Genomic DNA, 15,587 nt, shown 5'->3' on the forward strand with positions numbered 1-15,587 from the left:
TATTAATTATAAATTGTCACTTCAGTTTGTAAGGAAGTTATAATAAAAGTTATAATATCTTTAAGTATTTTTTAACTGCCATTATGCTTGATCAGATCTCTGTATCAAGACGCTTAAAAAAGAAATAAAAAAAAAAGAAAAAAGAAAAGAAAGAAACAATGATCTCCATATCAAAAGAGGTCATCTTAAGTGGAATCAAACATTATTCAATTGGCTTAATGGGCCTCTAAAGGCCGAAGGAACAGAAAAGGAAAAGCAATTAACACATTTTTGAGTTTTTTCTTAAAATAATACTTCTTTCAAAAAAGCTTTTTATCAAAATAATACTGCTTTAATTTTATTTTCCAAACAAATTCTCTTTGTACCATACTATTTCCATTACTTTAATCTTCGCTGTGTATATCTTTTTAATGCATAACTTATTATCATGACATTTTCACTGTATATCTTTTGTTTGGCTATATTCTTATATGAGTAACGCTAGCTAGGAACCATCTTTTTATCTTCTTTTCATCATTTTAAATCGATGTGACTTTTAAAATTACTATTAGATTTGTGATGGATCAATATTAAATTTTGATCCAATAATAATTTTAAAAGTCACATCAAATATAGGAGAATAAAAATAAAAACAAAAAACCTTGAATGAAAATATATTTTGTTAATGCACATCTACACTCAACTCGATCAAATAAAAATATTTTTTTTTTTCTTTTTTTCAACTAAACCAAGAGACTTGTGACGTTAGACAATGGCTTCAACTTAAACTCTAGTTATTTTATTTTAGAAAAAATCTTTACATCATTGTTGAGGGCTACTTTCTTATAAATCCAGAGAAGATCGACCCACATTAAATACTGAGATGAGGAAAACTTCAACCAAAGGAATGCATCAGGCTTGCCCTCATAGTCAACAGAGAGGGGGCTGATACGTTGCATGGTCACAAAACCTCTGAACAATTGCAGCCTCGCTGAACCACATTTAACGAAAACAATGGGGGCTCGATTTTACACCATCAACAGACCGTTGAACGGTCACGATTGACCCTGCCAAGATCGCGTTTGCATGTTGAAAATAGTTTAACCATTCCGTAAGTATTTCTCGTCCTCAATTCTAGACATCTTAACTTCACGTCATTGCAAATTATATTGTAATATTAGGCATATTCCATGCTAAAAAAACCAGTGTTTTGGGCCGCTTTTTTTCGAGCCCTTTTAACCCCTAAAAACGGCTCTAAACAATTTGAGCATTTTTTTTGAGCCATTTTGAAAACGGGTCCACACATCAAGTATTAAAGACTCGGATTGATCCGTTTTTTCATAAAACGGTTCTAACAATCTAACTTGAGCTACTTTTATAAAAACAGCTTAAACCGGTTTGAGCCGCTTTACTCAAAAGCGGCTCAAAAAAGTTTGAGTTGGTTCAATAAAAGATCCTCCAACCAGCTTGAGATTCTTGTTAAAACAGTTCAAAATTTATTGAGCCGTTTTATAAAGCGGCTCTAAACTTTTTGATCCGCTTTTACAAAACCGGCTCAAAAGTTTTTAGAGTCGTTTCAAGTGTTAAAACGGCTCTAAATTATAAAATAATTAAAATATAATTTTTGACCCGTTTTAAGTGTTAAAACGGCTATAAAATTAAAAAATAATTAAAATATATTTTTAGAGTTGTTTTAAGTGTTAAAACGGCTCCAAATTATAAAATAATTAAAATATAATTTTATAGCCATTTTAAGTGTTAAAACGGCTCTAAAATTAATAAATAAATAATTTTTTTTTTTTTAAAAAATATCTGATAGCAAGAATATTGTTCACATATATAAACTTATAAACATTCACATAAATTCATATATAACCCAAACTTCATATCAAGGCATTAAAACAAAAACAATGCCTTAATGTACACACCAAGACATTAAAACAAAACAATAACAAATACAACAACATATCACCATAAATAATTTCACTCAACCCCAAACCGATCAAGTTACCTACGATCATAAACGACATATCACCATAAGTAATTTCAAAACATAATACATAAGTTACCTATGATCACAAACCGGTCAAGTCCAATCGATTACACAAAAGTTACCTACATCATTTACAAAATTCAATAGTACTCCACATACATTCACAACAACTCAAGATGTCTTTTTCACGATAGTTCCTTATGCGTATCATCATCATCAGGCGTCAAGAACACGTCACCTACATTAGTGATTCAAATGAAATGTGTTATATATATATATAGTAACGATACACGTAATATTTTCAATTACATATACTCAAAAAATAACCCTTTAGTCCTAATATACATTTTCAACTTTATATACTCAAAAAAATTATAGTTAATCATGTTTGGAGCTAACTTGGTGGATTGGCTACTGTGGATGTCACCCTCATGATGAGGGTGACGCAGACGAAGCGTTGGCTAGAAGTGATGCATTGGCTCTAGCAAGATCGTCAATCATCTTCTGCATCTTCTCCATCATTTGATCTTGTTTTGCAATTCTTTCATTAGTTTGTTTCCTCTCTTCATCCGCTCTTCTCCTCTCTTCCTCCCATCGCTCATCCGATATTCTCTTCTCTTCCTCCCACTTTTTCATCATTTCATTCATTTGAGTATTAAATGCAGCTTCTTGAGTCAAGCGTGGCGCAGATGTTCGAGAAGTGGGTCTAATTGGTAGTGGGCCAACCCCCATTCCACGAACACGACTCGAATATTCTGCTCTCCCCATTGCCTTTACAAGAGCATCATCTTCGGCCCATAGTATTGAACCCTGTGGAGATACAGGGTTCGCTCTTGCAGTGTCATCTGTCATCAGCTCTTCAACTTTTCCTGACATATATATATATATATATTAAATGTGTTAATTATTAGACACTTATTTGCTTCGGGATAAATACTTATACTACTTTATTATATGATATATTCAACAACACACAAATAAAATCACTAAGTTAAGCACTTACAATCATCTCTCCAACTGCTTGCGTGCTGGGCGTCCCATCCCTTTTTGTGTGAGTTGCCACAAAAACTTCAGCTCAGGTGGGTGGCTTCTGCTTTGATACCTCCTACGAAAACAAATATACAAAAATCAAACAAGAGCCGAATGTGCGAATGTGAATTCAATAAGAACTTCGTACTAGCTCTTTCGCGACTTTGGCGTAACTCTTCGAACCAGATGTGTGAAATATCTTATTGACGCTTTTGGATATTTGTCTATTCCTCTCAGCCCTTGCCTACGCAATTGTTATAAACAAATAAAGTATCATGCATTGTTGAAAGTTTAAAGATACGTACTTTAAAAATAATGACATTTGTTGATATAATTACCTTATCTTCCAGAGTCAACCATGTGTCGATGGCTATTTCCATGTCCTCAGCATCGAACTCCGTGATGTTGGGTGTCGACTCAATAATTCTCTCGCAAGTATCATTGGCTTGTATATTTATAGCCTTCTTCACCCTATACTTGAAATTTTTTCGCTTATGCCCGAAGTCAATCATTGCTATCCGTTTGATCTCATTCATCGGTGCATCAGACATGATGTAAAATTTTTGCTGCAAATTAGTAAAAAAAAAAAAACATTTATATAATATGTACATGTTGTAATATATGTTCAACGCAATAAATTTGTAAATAACTTGCTTTACATACAATTAGGGCGGCCCACAAGTCCTCCTTAGCCTGAGGCGGTACTTCCTTCAGTTTGGGGCATCTAGCCCCACAAACTTCCCACTCCGAACGTATTTCGCTCCTAGCTAGCTAAATTTCATGCCACTTGTGCCAACTGGCTGCCACGTTGCATTAAAATCGACGACCACCTTCTCGCCCACGGGTATTGTTATCCGTATCTGTATTTAAATTAAATAGATGAAAAATAAAATAAAAAATATTATATTATATGTGTATATAAGTTAAATAAAATATACACATTATTGCAGCATAATCAAGTAAAATATTTGGAGCCTAGACTACATATATATCAACTGTAACATACATACCTATCGTACAGACTTGTTGACTATCCAATTGTACGCCAGTATTGGGAGCTTGTTCCCTCTGAGACTCTTGTGCGGGAGCTCGTTCCCTCTCAGACTCTTGAGACTGAGCTCGTTTCTGCTTAGTCTCTTGTGCTAATATTGTAGAATCAAGATCATCAAAAGACTTTACAAACCCACTGGTTGTATACGGCGTACGTATGCTGTCCTTTAAGGGCTCCTCAATCATGATTGCACTCGGAGAAGGTGGGCGGTCCTCATGTTCTATCTCATCTACATGCTAAGATGTCTCTACTTCAGGTGTAGACTCTGAAAAGAGTCGTATTGGGATCCAAAAAAAAACTTCCTTCCTTGGAGGTGGCTTGTCTGCCATATCAGTCTACAAAGTACACAAATATACATAGAGTGTCAGATCAAATGTAAATATAGAAACCACTCAACATGTTTAATGTAATTTGATATCAGTTTAAGATTATTGAAAAAACAAAGTCATACATGCATGCTACTTATAATGTGGTTGTACTACTTCGAATGCAGGTATGTCGCTACGGGCATAATGAAGGTCTTCACCGTAATCAACATCATTTAGATCCTGATTAATGTTCAAGTTCAATGGTCCACTCTCATGGTAGTTGAGATCTTCATCATTGTTCCCTCCCCCCTCAACAACATCATACACGTTTCTCGGTTTAGTCCTTACTACGCAACACCAGTCTAGGTTCCTGTCGTCATGGACGTAGTATACTTGGGATACTTGTGAAGATAATACGTATGGATCATCCAAAATGTTATCTCCCATATGTATTAGGTTTTTGAAATTCACAAGTGTTATACGATACTCATCCTCTGACCATCCCCTATCCCTTCTAATGTCCTCCCAATCACACTTAAATAGCACATACCTAGTCGTGTCATAGTACTCAACCTCGATTATTCGAGTTAACTTTCCATAATAGGTATCACAAATAACTGTAGGCACACACAAGCCATTGTTTTGAGTTGTTTCCCTTCATCTTGGACCACAATGCGAAACAGCTTGCTGTTAACCACATATCGGTTATATTTGAAGGCCGTTTCAATTGGCCCTTTAGATTGCTATACAAGCTTATCCCCTAACTCAGTTCTACATGTCTGGTCCATTTGGTTGACCTAAGATTTGAGATAACATTGCTTATAGTTGGCGGGATGTAGAAAATTACAAATACAATAAAACGTCGCTCATAAAACGATCACCATTATTTTATAAATTAAACCATATGATATTTTTACGTAGTTACGGTACGAATCACAAAATGTGTCCCTATGTTGTCGGTGTAATTCTCTATCCAATAGTCGGCCTTTATTGGAGTCGTGCCTCAGCTCAGCCAGGTGCGTCCTATATGTTTGCAGTCCACATTTAGAATAAACAAGTGTATGTTTGAGCCAAAGTAAGATGTATTAAAAAATATAATTCACGTGCGTAATTGAAGGAACTCGTCTGAGTTAAAAATAATATATCGATGATTCTGCATCAATGTGCGTTGGTCAAGGTTTACTCGTGTTACCACTCCCCTAGCCTCATCAGGGTTTCTCTGATGCGTTCTCTAAGTACCGCGAACAAAATGTGAGCATTTCATCCGCTAAGTAACCTTCCGCTATAGAACCCTCAAGTGCAGCTCTGTTGCGCACTAGGGATTTGTACCATCCAAGGGACCTACATAGAGAAAACATAATTATCTCTTGTATTACCTCGTTGAGGCATAAAGGAAAAAAAAAACCTTATATATCCATAGAATACATAATTACCTCTCAACCGGATACATCCACCGATAGTGTACCGGTCCACCAAGCCGACATTCACGAACCAAATGTATGACAACATGAACTGTAATTGTAAAGAAGCCCGGAGGAAATATTTGTTCAAGCTTGCACAATATGATAGGGATTTCAACTTCATGTCGGGCTAGATCTTCTTCCGTCAATGTTTTCGAACATATACTCCTAATAAATGCAGACAACTCTATCAAAGGTTTCACAACCTTCTTTTCCAAGGATCCACGCAAAGCTATTGACAGCAGTTGTTGCATGAGTATATGGTTGTCATGACTCTTCATACCAACAATGGTACGGGCTTGAAGATTCATACAACGAGACACATTGGAGGCATATCCATCGGGTACTCTGACATCTTTGATCATTTTTAAAAAATTAATTTTATCCTCATTAGACATCGTATGGCATGCCGCAGGCAGATATGTTTTGCCTCTTTCGTTGGTGAATGGATGAAGTGTTTTTCTCAAACCCATTTTACGCAAGTCCAAACGTTTTGCGTGGTTGTCTTTTGCTTTTTCTTTCATGTCCAGTAGGGTCCCAATGATAGTATCCATCACATTTTTTTTCGATGTGCATCACATCAAGGTTGTGTCGTAAAAAATTATCCTTTCAATAGGGTAATGAGAAAAAATACTTTTCTTTTTCCATACCACGTTCTCATTTGCCCCATGACCTTGTTTCACAATTTTTTGTCGTTTGTCCCTTCCTATGTCTTCATGAACAATATCAAATTCCTGTAATTGTCGTAGGATTTCACCGCCATCTGGAATAACAGGTGCAACACCCAGCTCTTGTTTACCGTCAAAGGTTCTTGCCATCTGTCGCCACTTATGATTGGCAGGCAACCATTGCCTATGCCCCATATAAAAATATTTACGCCCGTATGTCAACCATGTTGACCCCGTTGAATGCATACAACAAGGACATGCTAATTCATCCCTAGTACTCCATCCAGATAAATCTGCATACGCTGGGAAGTCACTTATTGTCCACATCAATGCTGTCCACATAACAAATGACTTCTTCATGGATATGTCATATGTCTGTACCCCTACATTCCACGATTCCTGTAACTTTGATATTAAAGGTTTTAGGTAGACATCTATATTCATTCCAGGTGCAGTTAGGCCTGGAATAATCATAGATAATATGAAATATGGTTGTTTCATGCACACCCAAGGAGGTAGGTTGTATGGAACCAACATGACAGGCCAAGTACTGTGGCTTGTGCTCATGTTCCAAAAAGGGTTAAAACCATCTGATGCTAGACCAAGCCTAACATTCTGTGGGTCTAATGCAAAGTTTGGGTGTAGTGTATCAAATGCTCTCCAAGCTTCACCGTCTGCCGGATGCTTGAGCACATCATCTTTTGTGCGTCCATCAACGTGCCACCTCATGTGGGAAGCAGCATGTTGTGACATGTACAACCTTTGCAATATTGAAGCCAATGGAAACCACCGCAACACCTTCACCGGCCGTCTCTTCGATGTTCGGGATGACCCATCTTCTTCAGTAATTTCGTCCTTCCACTTTGATGCTCCACACATTGTACATGTATCTAACTTCTCATTTTCCTTCCAGAATAACATACAATGATTTCGACAAGCAGGAATCTTTTCATATCCAAGCCCCAATTCTCTTAAATATTTTTTTGTCTTATACATACTTTTAGGCAAAGCTGGCTCATTTGTTGGTACTATCTCATTGATGAACTCAAGCAAAGATGTGAAAATCGTATTTCTGAGTCCACCCACACACTTCAAGTTGTATAGATGAACAATAGTTGACAGTTTGCTATATTGTGTTTTATCATGAAGTGGCTTGTCTGCATCCTGAACCAAGCTGTAGAATTTCTTGGCACTCTCATCGATTTCTTCATCAATTGCTTTAGGTACATATTCGGCTTGCACTTCCACTTGACACTCACCATCGTTTGCCCGAATATTATGCATGCCAAAAACATCTTGCAACATGGACTGCATCGTTTTTGACTCGTCGGGTATTGGTACATTATTTGTAGCCGGAGTCGGCTTGAGAGATTTAACAATAGGTACTTTATTAGGTACAGGGGCCCTAATCTTCTCCCCATGCCAAATCCATTCAGTGTAATTAGGCATAATTCCCCTTCCACTGGTCAAATGGTCATATACTTCTTCTGGCCGTAGGCTCCTGTTCAAGCCACACTTCCTGAGCACACAATTGAATTTTTATTTCTGGAGTTCATAATTGCATACTTCATGAACGCTTCGGCCCCTTCCATATACTCCCTCGAGCCTCTCCACTTCATCATCCAACTCTTGTCCATATTTAGCTTACTACATTACAATACACAAAATGGTTACAAATATATAACACAAATTAAGGACTGTGTTATATACACAAACGGTCCTTGATTGATTACTAGAATCTTTTTGTTTTTTTTGGCAAAGAATTGAAAAAAGGAGTTGATAACCTGGAGCATTATCTCAGACAACACGGCCTCTTCTTAAATTTATTTGGTCCTAGGTCATGAATTTATTTTCACATTTAATGGGTCTTAAATTTGAAGTTCAAATTTAAGTTGGGGCATGATTAAACAATAACCTGGGAATAATGCAATCTAGCCTCCAAGTTAAATTCTTAATTTCGTCATTAGATTTTTTATTTTCATACTATTAATACTATGCATACTAGCTATACTTAACTATATTTACTTAGTTACTTAGTGTCAATATACTAATATATATATACTCATATTACTTATATATGTTATAAGACATACTCACTACTTTATATCACCTTTGCTAAAATTATCTGCTTTAAATTTTTTTAGACTCAATTGGTTTCTACTTTCTTGCCAAATTCAGAACCTTTTCATATTACAAAATAATGAGTACCTCTTTTATATCAAATTATCAATTGAGTAATAATGCATATGAAGCCATTGAAACCAACAATTTATGATTCTACCATAGTTTGAACCTTTCAGTTTCAGCTTTTAGGTTTGATTTAGGTTTAGGTTAGAGGACAAAGAAGAAGACGATGACAAATGACACATAATACCCTTTATTAAACGCAGCGTTTAATTAAGTTTGTTGCTTGATTTTTTTATACCCCAGACACACGCTACCTTAAAAGCCTACAGAGTACATATTTGTTATTTTAGCCTGTGGACCATTTTTACTTACACAGGCTACCACCATTTTTACTTTTTAATATGTGGGCCACCAAACCAACTCAAGGCAACTTTACTTGCCAAAAAAAAGAACAGACATACAAAAAAAACTTAAGACAACTTTAAAAACAAAAGCCTAAACTATATAAGGTTTCAAAGGGCATGGAAGCCAAATTGTGAATTGTTATTTAGACTTCTACAAAACTTTGGAGTTGTTCTTTCAGTATGCTTTTTTTTTTTTTTTGTTTCTTCAAGCTGTTCAACAATTTAAATCGATTGTTTTTTTTTGATAATTTTCCTTTTTTAAAAAGTCTTAGTTACATAATTTAACTTTTATATTTATTAATATTTTATATTTAAATTGCTCAATCAAAATAATTGTTTATGAATATATATAGTTTTTTTAACATTTTTTTTATTCTATGAAATATGTAATTGTAATAACAATTACCTAAGATTTTGGAGAGTAACAATGATCTCATTGAGCTTCAATCAAATTGGAATCAGGCTCGTCCAAGATAGATTTAACAAATATGCCGGTAGATTATTGCTTAATATATATATATTCTCATTACCATCATAGTGATTTAGACCAAATATGAAGACAATTAAATAAATTAACTCTAGGCATGACAAAATAAATTGAAAGCTATATTTATGTATTTTATTTATCTATTTCGTTAGTTATATTTTTTAATATTTTGAATAAATTTTTATTTACTTTATTTTTTTTTATTTAAAAAAATAATTGACCCCTCTAAACAAAAATCCTGGCTCCGCCACTGTTTTCATTCATAATTCACCAGAAATTAACCAGAATATACTAGAGTATTACACTGTTACTATGTTTTTTAGTTTTTCTTTTTTACAATATTTTTTCTTCCTTGAAAAGTTTTAGGTATGAATCAAATTTTTACACTAATTTATTTTTAAATTTATTATTGAATAATAAAAATGTCTACATAAGCTTTTATATTTAGATTGCTCTTTTAAATTAATAGTCTATGAATATATAGTTTTTGTTATGTATTTTAATTGTATGAAATATATAAATTTAAAAATAAAAAAGCAAAAATAAAAAGCAGAAAAAATTTAAAAAATAAATAAATGAAAAAAAAAACCTTTGGTTGGTTGTCGGTATTCCTCAGTGGCCGAGCTTGTTCCCTTCGTGGACCGGAGCTGTGAGAGAGAGACCTACAGAGAGAAACAGTGAGGGAGAGAGAGAGAGCTAAACAGAGAAACAGAGAGAGCTAGAGACCAAGGGACTCACCCAGCTTTCTTGCGGTACCCCGGCCGGTAGTGGGGGTTTTATTGAGAGAGCGAGACACAAAGCGATAGAGAGAGAGAGACCGTCGAGGGAGAGAGACGAGAGAGAGATAGAACACCAAGGCCGGGAGAGGAGAACGCCGATCAAGGACCCTGGTGGCTAGCTTCACTGAGACTGAGAGAGAGAGAGAGAGAGAGAGAGAGAGAGAGAGAGAGAGAGATGGCCGAAGCTATAGGGAGAAAACATACAGTACGTGGAGAGAGAGACATTTTTCAAAAACAACTTTTGCAATAAATGCGAAATGACAAGGGAGTGGCGCGGGACAGAATTGTTTCCCGTGCGCACGCCTCCCGACTCCATTTGGAGTCATTCCATGATAAAACAACTCCATTTGGAGTCGTTTTAATTAAAAATGACTCTAACTGGAGTCGTTTTGTTTTCTCTTAGAGTCCTTCTTATCAAAACTACTCCAAATAGAGCCGTTTGGGTACTAAAACGGCTTCAACTGGAGCCGTTTTGATAAAAAAGACTCCATCTAGAGTCGTTTTTGTCCAAAAACGACTTCAATTATTTTAAATTTTTACTCTAACGATTTATATGTATAATTTATGTATATAACATATATTGTATAACATATATATGTATATAGATAACATATTATATATATATGTATGTATGTGTATAAATACATATATTGTCATACTGACCAAGTACTCTACTCTCTCTATAGACAGAGAGAGAGAAACCTAAGAGCTTCGTTTGCCGGGGGGAGAGGCTTCACGTCTTCCCCTCCTGGTGCTGGTGCTTTTCCCCTAGCCTTTAGGGCAAGCTAGGGTGGTTTTTGTCTCCAAGCCTTTAGGCTGTTGAAGTTTTTGATCCTCCCGGTGCTTCAACCGATGGAGGTTGTTGGGTTTTTTTTCTTCTTCTTCAACAATTTTTTTTTTCTCTGTTGTTTTCTTGTTGTAAGCAGTGATTTTCAGGTGTTGGCCCGTGAAGAACATGGGTGTTGGTGGATTTTCGGTGGAGATATGTTCCAAGTTAGATCTTTTATCCTCGATTGGATTTTCTCCAACAAGAACTATCTAGGTGAGGTAGCCGACCTTTTCTGGTCAGGATAGTCACTTAATGAGGCCGTGCGGTTCGTCTCTGGTCGGTGTGTGACCCGCACGCGCCGGCGGTTTAGATCTTCTGTTTTATGTGCTTGTGGGCTACAGCTCTTTTCTCCAGTCTCGGAAGGTGCCGATCTAAGCTCGTGAAGGTCGTCCATCGCTAAGGGGGTTCCCGGAGAAGGTGCGTGCTTTACATGCGCCGACTCCAGCGGTCATTTCTTTCCCGGAGCCGGTATACTGAGTTCTCTGTTTTTTTTTGTTTGTATATTTTTGCTTGTGTTCACAGTTTATCGTTTTTTTAATTGTTTTAAGCAATGTTTTTTTTTTTTGTTGGTTTTGTGGGTAGAGATTCTTTATCTCTAGTTCACTTCGATGGCCTTTGGCTAGTCGGGCTTTGTTTCTTGCCTTTGGGCGTTGTGATTATATATATATATTAATTACTTTTATTTTTAGTATATATGGTTAGAATTATTATAAATGGTGTTGTTTTTAATTTTTAAAATTGGAGACTTTTTTTTTGATAAAAGGGCTGAAAATGGAGCCGTTTTTACAAAAAACGGCTCTAAGTGGAGCCGATTTACAGAAAACGGTTGGAAATTGAGCAGTTTGTAAAGTGGCTCAAAATTAAGCCGTTTTGTAAAAACGGCTCAAATTAGAGCCGTTTTTTATAAAATGGCTGAAAATAGAGCCGTTTTTTATAAAAGGGATGAAAATTGAGCATTTTTCATAAAAACGTCTCTAATTAATATTAATCGGTTAAATAGTTCTCAAATTAGAGCCGCTTTTTATAAAGCGGCTCCATTTTGAGCCGTTTAAGTATAAGTGGCTCAATTTTTTTTTTTTTGAAGCCGTTTTAAAAAACAGCTCTAGTTTGAGTCGTTTCTATTTTAAACGGCTCCAACTAGAGCCGTTTTAGAAAAGACGGCTCCAATTAGAAACCTTTTAAAAATAGGGATCCAATTGGAGCCGTTTTAATTAAAAACGTTTCAAATTGGAGCCGTTTTACGGCTCCCAAAGAAACGGCTCAAAATGCCTTTTTTTTTTTTTTTTTTGTAGTGTTATCAAGACCCATTTGCTAAACATATGAGCTAAGTGCATTAAAATGTGGAATGATGTGTGTTTTAATACTGTTTTTCATTTAAAAGGAAACAAATATTCAAAGTTTATAGTTTCCATGCATGAATCTACCTTCTTAAATAAATAAATACTGACTTTAACTTATCTAATTAGCAACGAAACTAAGAATAATTAGATACAAAGAAACACAGTAAAATCATGCATAAAAATTGAACTTAGAGATGGGGTTTAGCTCATTACCACAATGATAATAGATTCCAAAAAAACCCCTATCTCTCTCCTCATTTTTCTTTCTCTTTCTCTATAGGGTTAGGGTTTCTGAAATGGGTGACAAAAATAGGACATAGGGTTTATCCTTGGTGCTTAAATAGAGCCCTTCCACACTGGATAGTTCTACAATTTTCCTCAAAACATTGCACGTGAGCATCGACTGTTCGACCTTTTAAGTCAATTGATCAATGTGCCACGTGTATCAATGGTCGTTGAATCCTAAAATTTTAAAATCTTTCAACGGTTTTTGTGGAATAGTTGTACATGGGTACTATATATATAGAGAGATAAATATACTTTGGCCTTCTAAACGAAAAACCATTTTTTTTTAGCCCCATGAACTAACAGGTGTAACACTTAGGTCCATCAAACTGTCATTTTATTGCAACTTAGCCCCATCCGCCAGTTTTGACCGTTATGTTGGATGTAAAATCAAATTTGGCCAAAATTTTCTGAAAAATACACTCATCTTCACCATTGAAAAACCAAAATTACCCCTTTTAATTATTAATTAGTAGAAAAAGACCTTTTTTTTTTGTTTTTGTTTTTTTTTTTTTAAAAAAAAGAAAAAAATTAATCTTACTAGATTTTTGGGATAAATGCAAAATCAGTTCTTGTGGTTGGCCTAAATTACCAATCACTTCCCGCGATATAAAAAATAATTCAAAGGTCCTTGAGATAGGCAAAAATAACAATTTAGTTCATACAGTCAAATTTTGTCAAAACACTTCACAATTTCCTTTAATGTCATGTCAGCACCAATAGAATGATGACATGTTATTCTTAATAAAAATATATATTAATATATTGACAATATAAATATATAAAACCTAAAAATAAAAGACTTAAAAAATTATTTTTTTTAAAACAAAAAAAAAAAGAATAAAAAGGAAAAAAAGAAAGGGTGTGGCTTGTGAGCCACCCCCTGCCATTGGAGGTGGCCGCCCTTTTCTTTTTTTTTTTTTTAAATGAATTTGTTAAGTTTTATTTATTTGTTTATATATTTAATGTATTTATATATTTTGAAAAAAATATGTCATCATTCTATTGGTGATGAAGTGATACTATTATTGGAATCCGTCAAGTGATTTAACGGAATTTGACTATATAAAACCTAAAAATAAAAGACTTAAAAAATTATTTTTTTAAAACAAAAAAAAAATAGAAAAAAAAGGAAAAAAGAAAGGGTGTGGCCTGTGAGCCACCCCCTGCCATTGGAGGTGGCCGCCCTTTTCTTTTTTTAAATGAATTTGTTAAGTTTTTTTATTTATATATTTAATGTATTTATATATTTTGAAAAAATATGTCATCATTCTATTGGTGATGAAGTGATACTATTAATGGAATCCGTTAAGTGATTTGACGGAATTTGACTACAGTGACTAAAATGATGTTTTGGCTTACCCCGAAGACTTCTAGATTATTTTTTATACTGCCACGATCAATTTGTAATATAGGCCAACTATAGGGACTGATTTTGCATTTATTCATATATATATATTAAAATATTAGTCTTTTTTTAACTAATTAATAAATAAAAAGGGTAATTTTGGTTTTTCAATGGTCAAAATAAGGGTATTTTCGAAAGATTTTGGCCAAATTTGATTTTCCATTTAACATAACAGTCAAGACTGAAGGATGGGCTAAGTTACAACAAAATGACAGTTTGATGAACTTAAGTGTCACACCTGTCAGTTTATGGAGCTAAATAAAAAATTGTTATTAGTTCTGGTAGTTAAAGTGTATATATATATAATTTAAAATATTTTAAAAAAATTCGTTATTTTGTAAACCGATATTTAATTTTAAATAATTGGCACGTATTAGAGAGGGGTGTTACAAACACTTTAGGTTTCTCATCATTTCTCATGTAGCCCATTTTACTCTGGTCGATGAAGTATCACTTCCACCATAAAATATGTCCTAGAAAAAAAAAATTTAAAATGTAGAATATTAGTATTTCTTTTGTTAATTTATTTTCTAATTTCTTTTATTTTGGTATCGTTAACTGTAGTGTTTGGATTGAAAATTGATAATCTCAACATTGTGATAAAAATTGTGACAAGTTCTGTGATGTTGCCTATATCTGGTGTCCACACCATCTTCCCAAGTAATTTTAGGTTCAAAGTTACCCTAATGATAATGCTTCAAATAACACGTGAAAGACTATAAGAAGTAGGAATCAAATACAAGTTGTTTTTCCTTGTGGCAACTACACCAAAGACTTCAATCAAATTGGTGCAGTAGTTGAGCAAGAGGAAGTTCAATATTGGCTAAACCAAATATTGTTTTTCCTTTGAAAGCTTGTCTTATCTCAGGTTGTGCCTTCTCTAACACTTTAGGGTTTCTCATCATTTCTGAACATAGCCCACACTACTGTGGTTAATGAAGTATTAGTTCCAGCAACAAACATGTCCTGAAAAAATTGAAAATTTTAGAATAATAGTTGTTCATAATTTAGATTAGTACTTAATGATCTTAATGATAAAATAAGATTCAATACAAACCTCTTTATAGGTTATGTATTTTAATCCTAAGGTTATTAGAAAAATACTCTTTATAGGTTATGTATTTTAATCCTAAGGTTAAAAAAATCACGATCGAAATTCATCTTCTTCTTTGCATTTGCTAACGAATGCTGCTCTAGACACAATGCTACTTGTCAAAGTGAAAATTATATGTTCACTAAAATTATTCATAGCGTTAGAATTAATAGTGCCTTTGCTTGTAAAAAGGCTCAAGCTTTAAGGAATTTTAGGGTGGTTAAAAAGGTGACAAGTGGCAAGCTCAAGTGGTTAAATTATAATTATTTATGGTATAATAATGACTAACATTCTGATTCATATTAATATTAAAATAATAATAATCATACAAAAACAATTATAATTAA

At 34.3% G+C, this 15,587-nt stretch overlaps 1 protein-coding gene across 1 annotated transcript; it reads right to left on the reverse strand.

The window, feature by feature from the left end:
• Window positions 1–6,395: 6,395 nt before the first annotated feature.
• Window positions 6,396–7,937, reverse strand: LOC133871588 (uncharacterized). Its single transcript, XM_062309015.1, has one exon. The coding sequence runs from the start codon at window positions 7,935–7,937 to the stop codon at window positions 6,396–6,398; it is 1,542 nt and encodes a 513-aa protein (XP_062164999.1).
• Window positions 7,938–15,587: the final 7,650 nt, after the last annotated feature.

This window comes from Alnus glutinosa, chromosome 6 (assembly GCF_958979055.1).
Source record: "Alnus glutinosa chromosome 6, dhAlnGlut1.1, whole genome shotgun sequence".
Classification (NCBI taxonomy): domain Eukaryota; kingdom Viridiplantae; phylum Streptophyta; class Magnoliopsida; order Fagales; family Betulaceae; genus Alnus; species Alnus glutinosa.

Coding starts and splice junctions, on each gene's coding strand:
- LOC133871588 (XM_062309015.1), bottom strand. CDS start 7,937: ATGCCTAATTACACTGAATGGATTTGGCATGGGGAGAAGATTAGGGCC.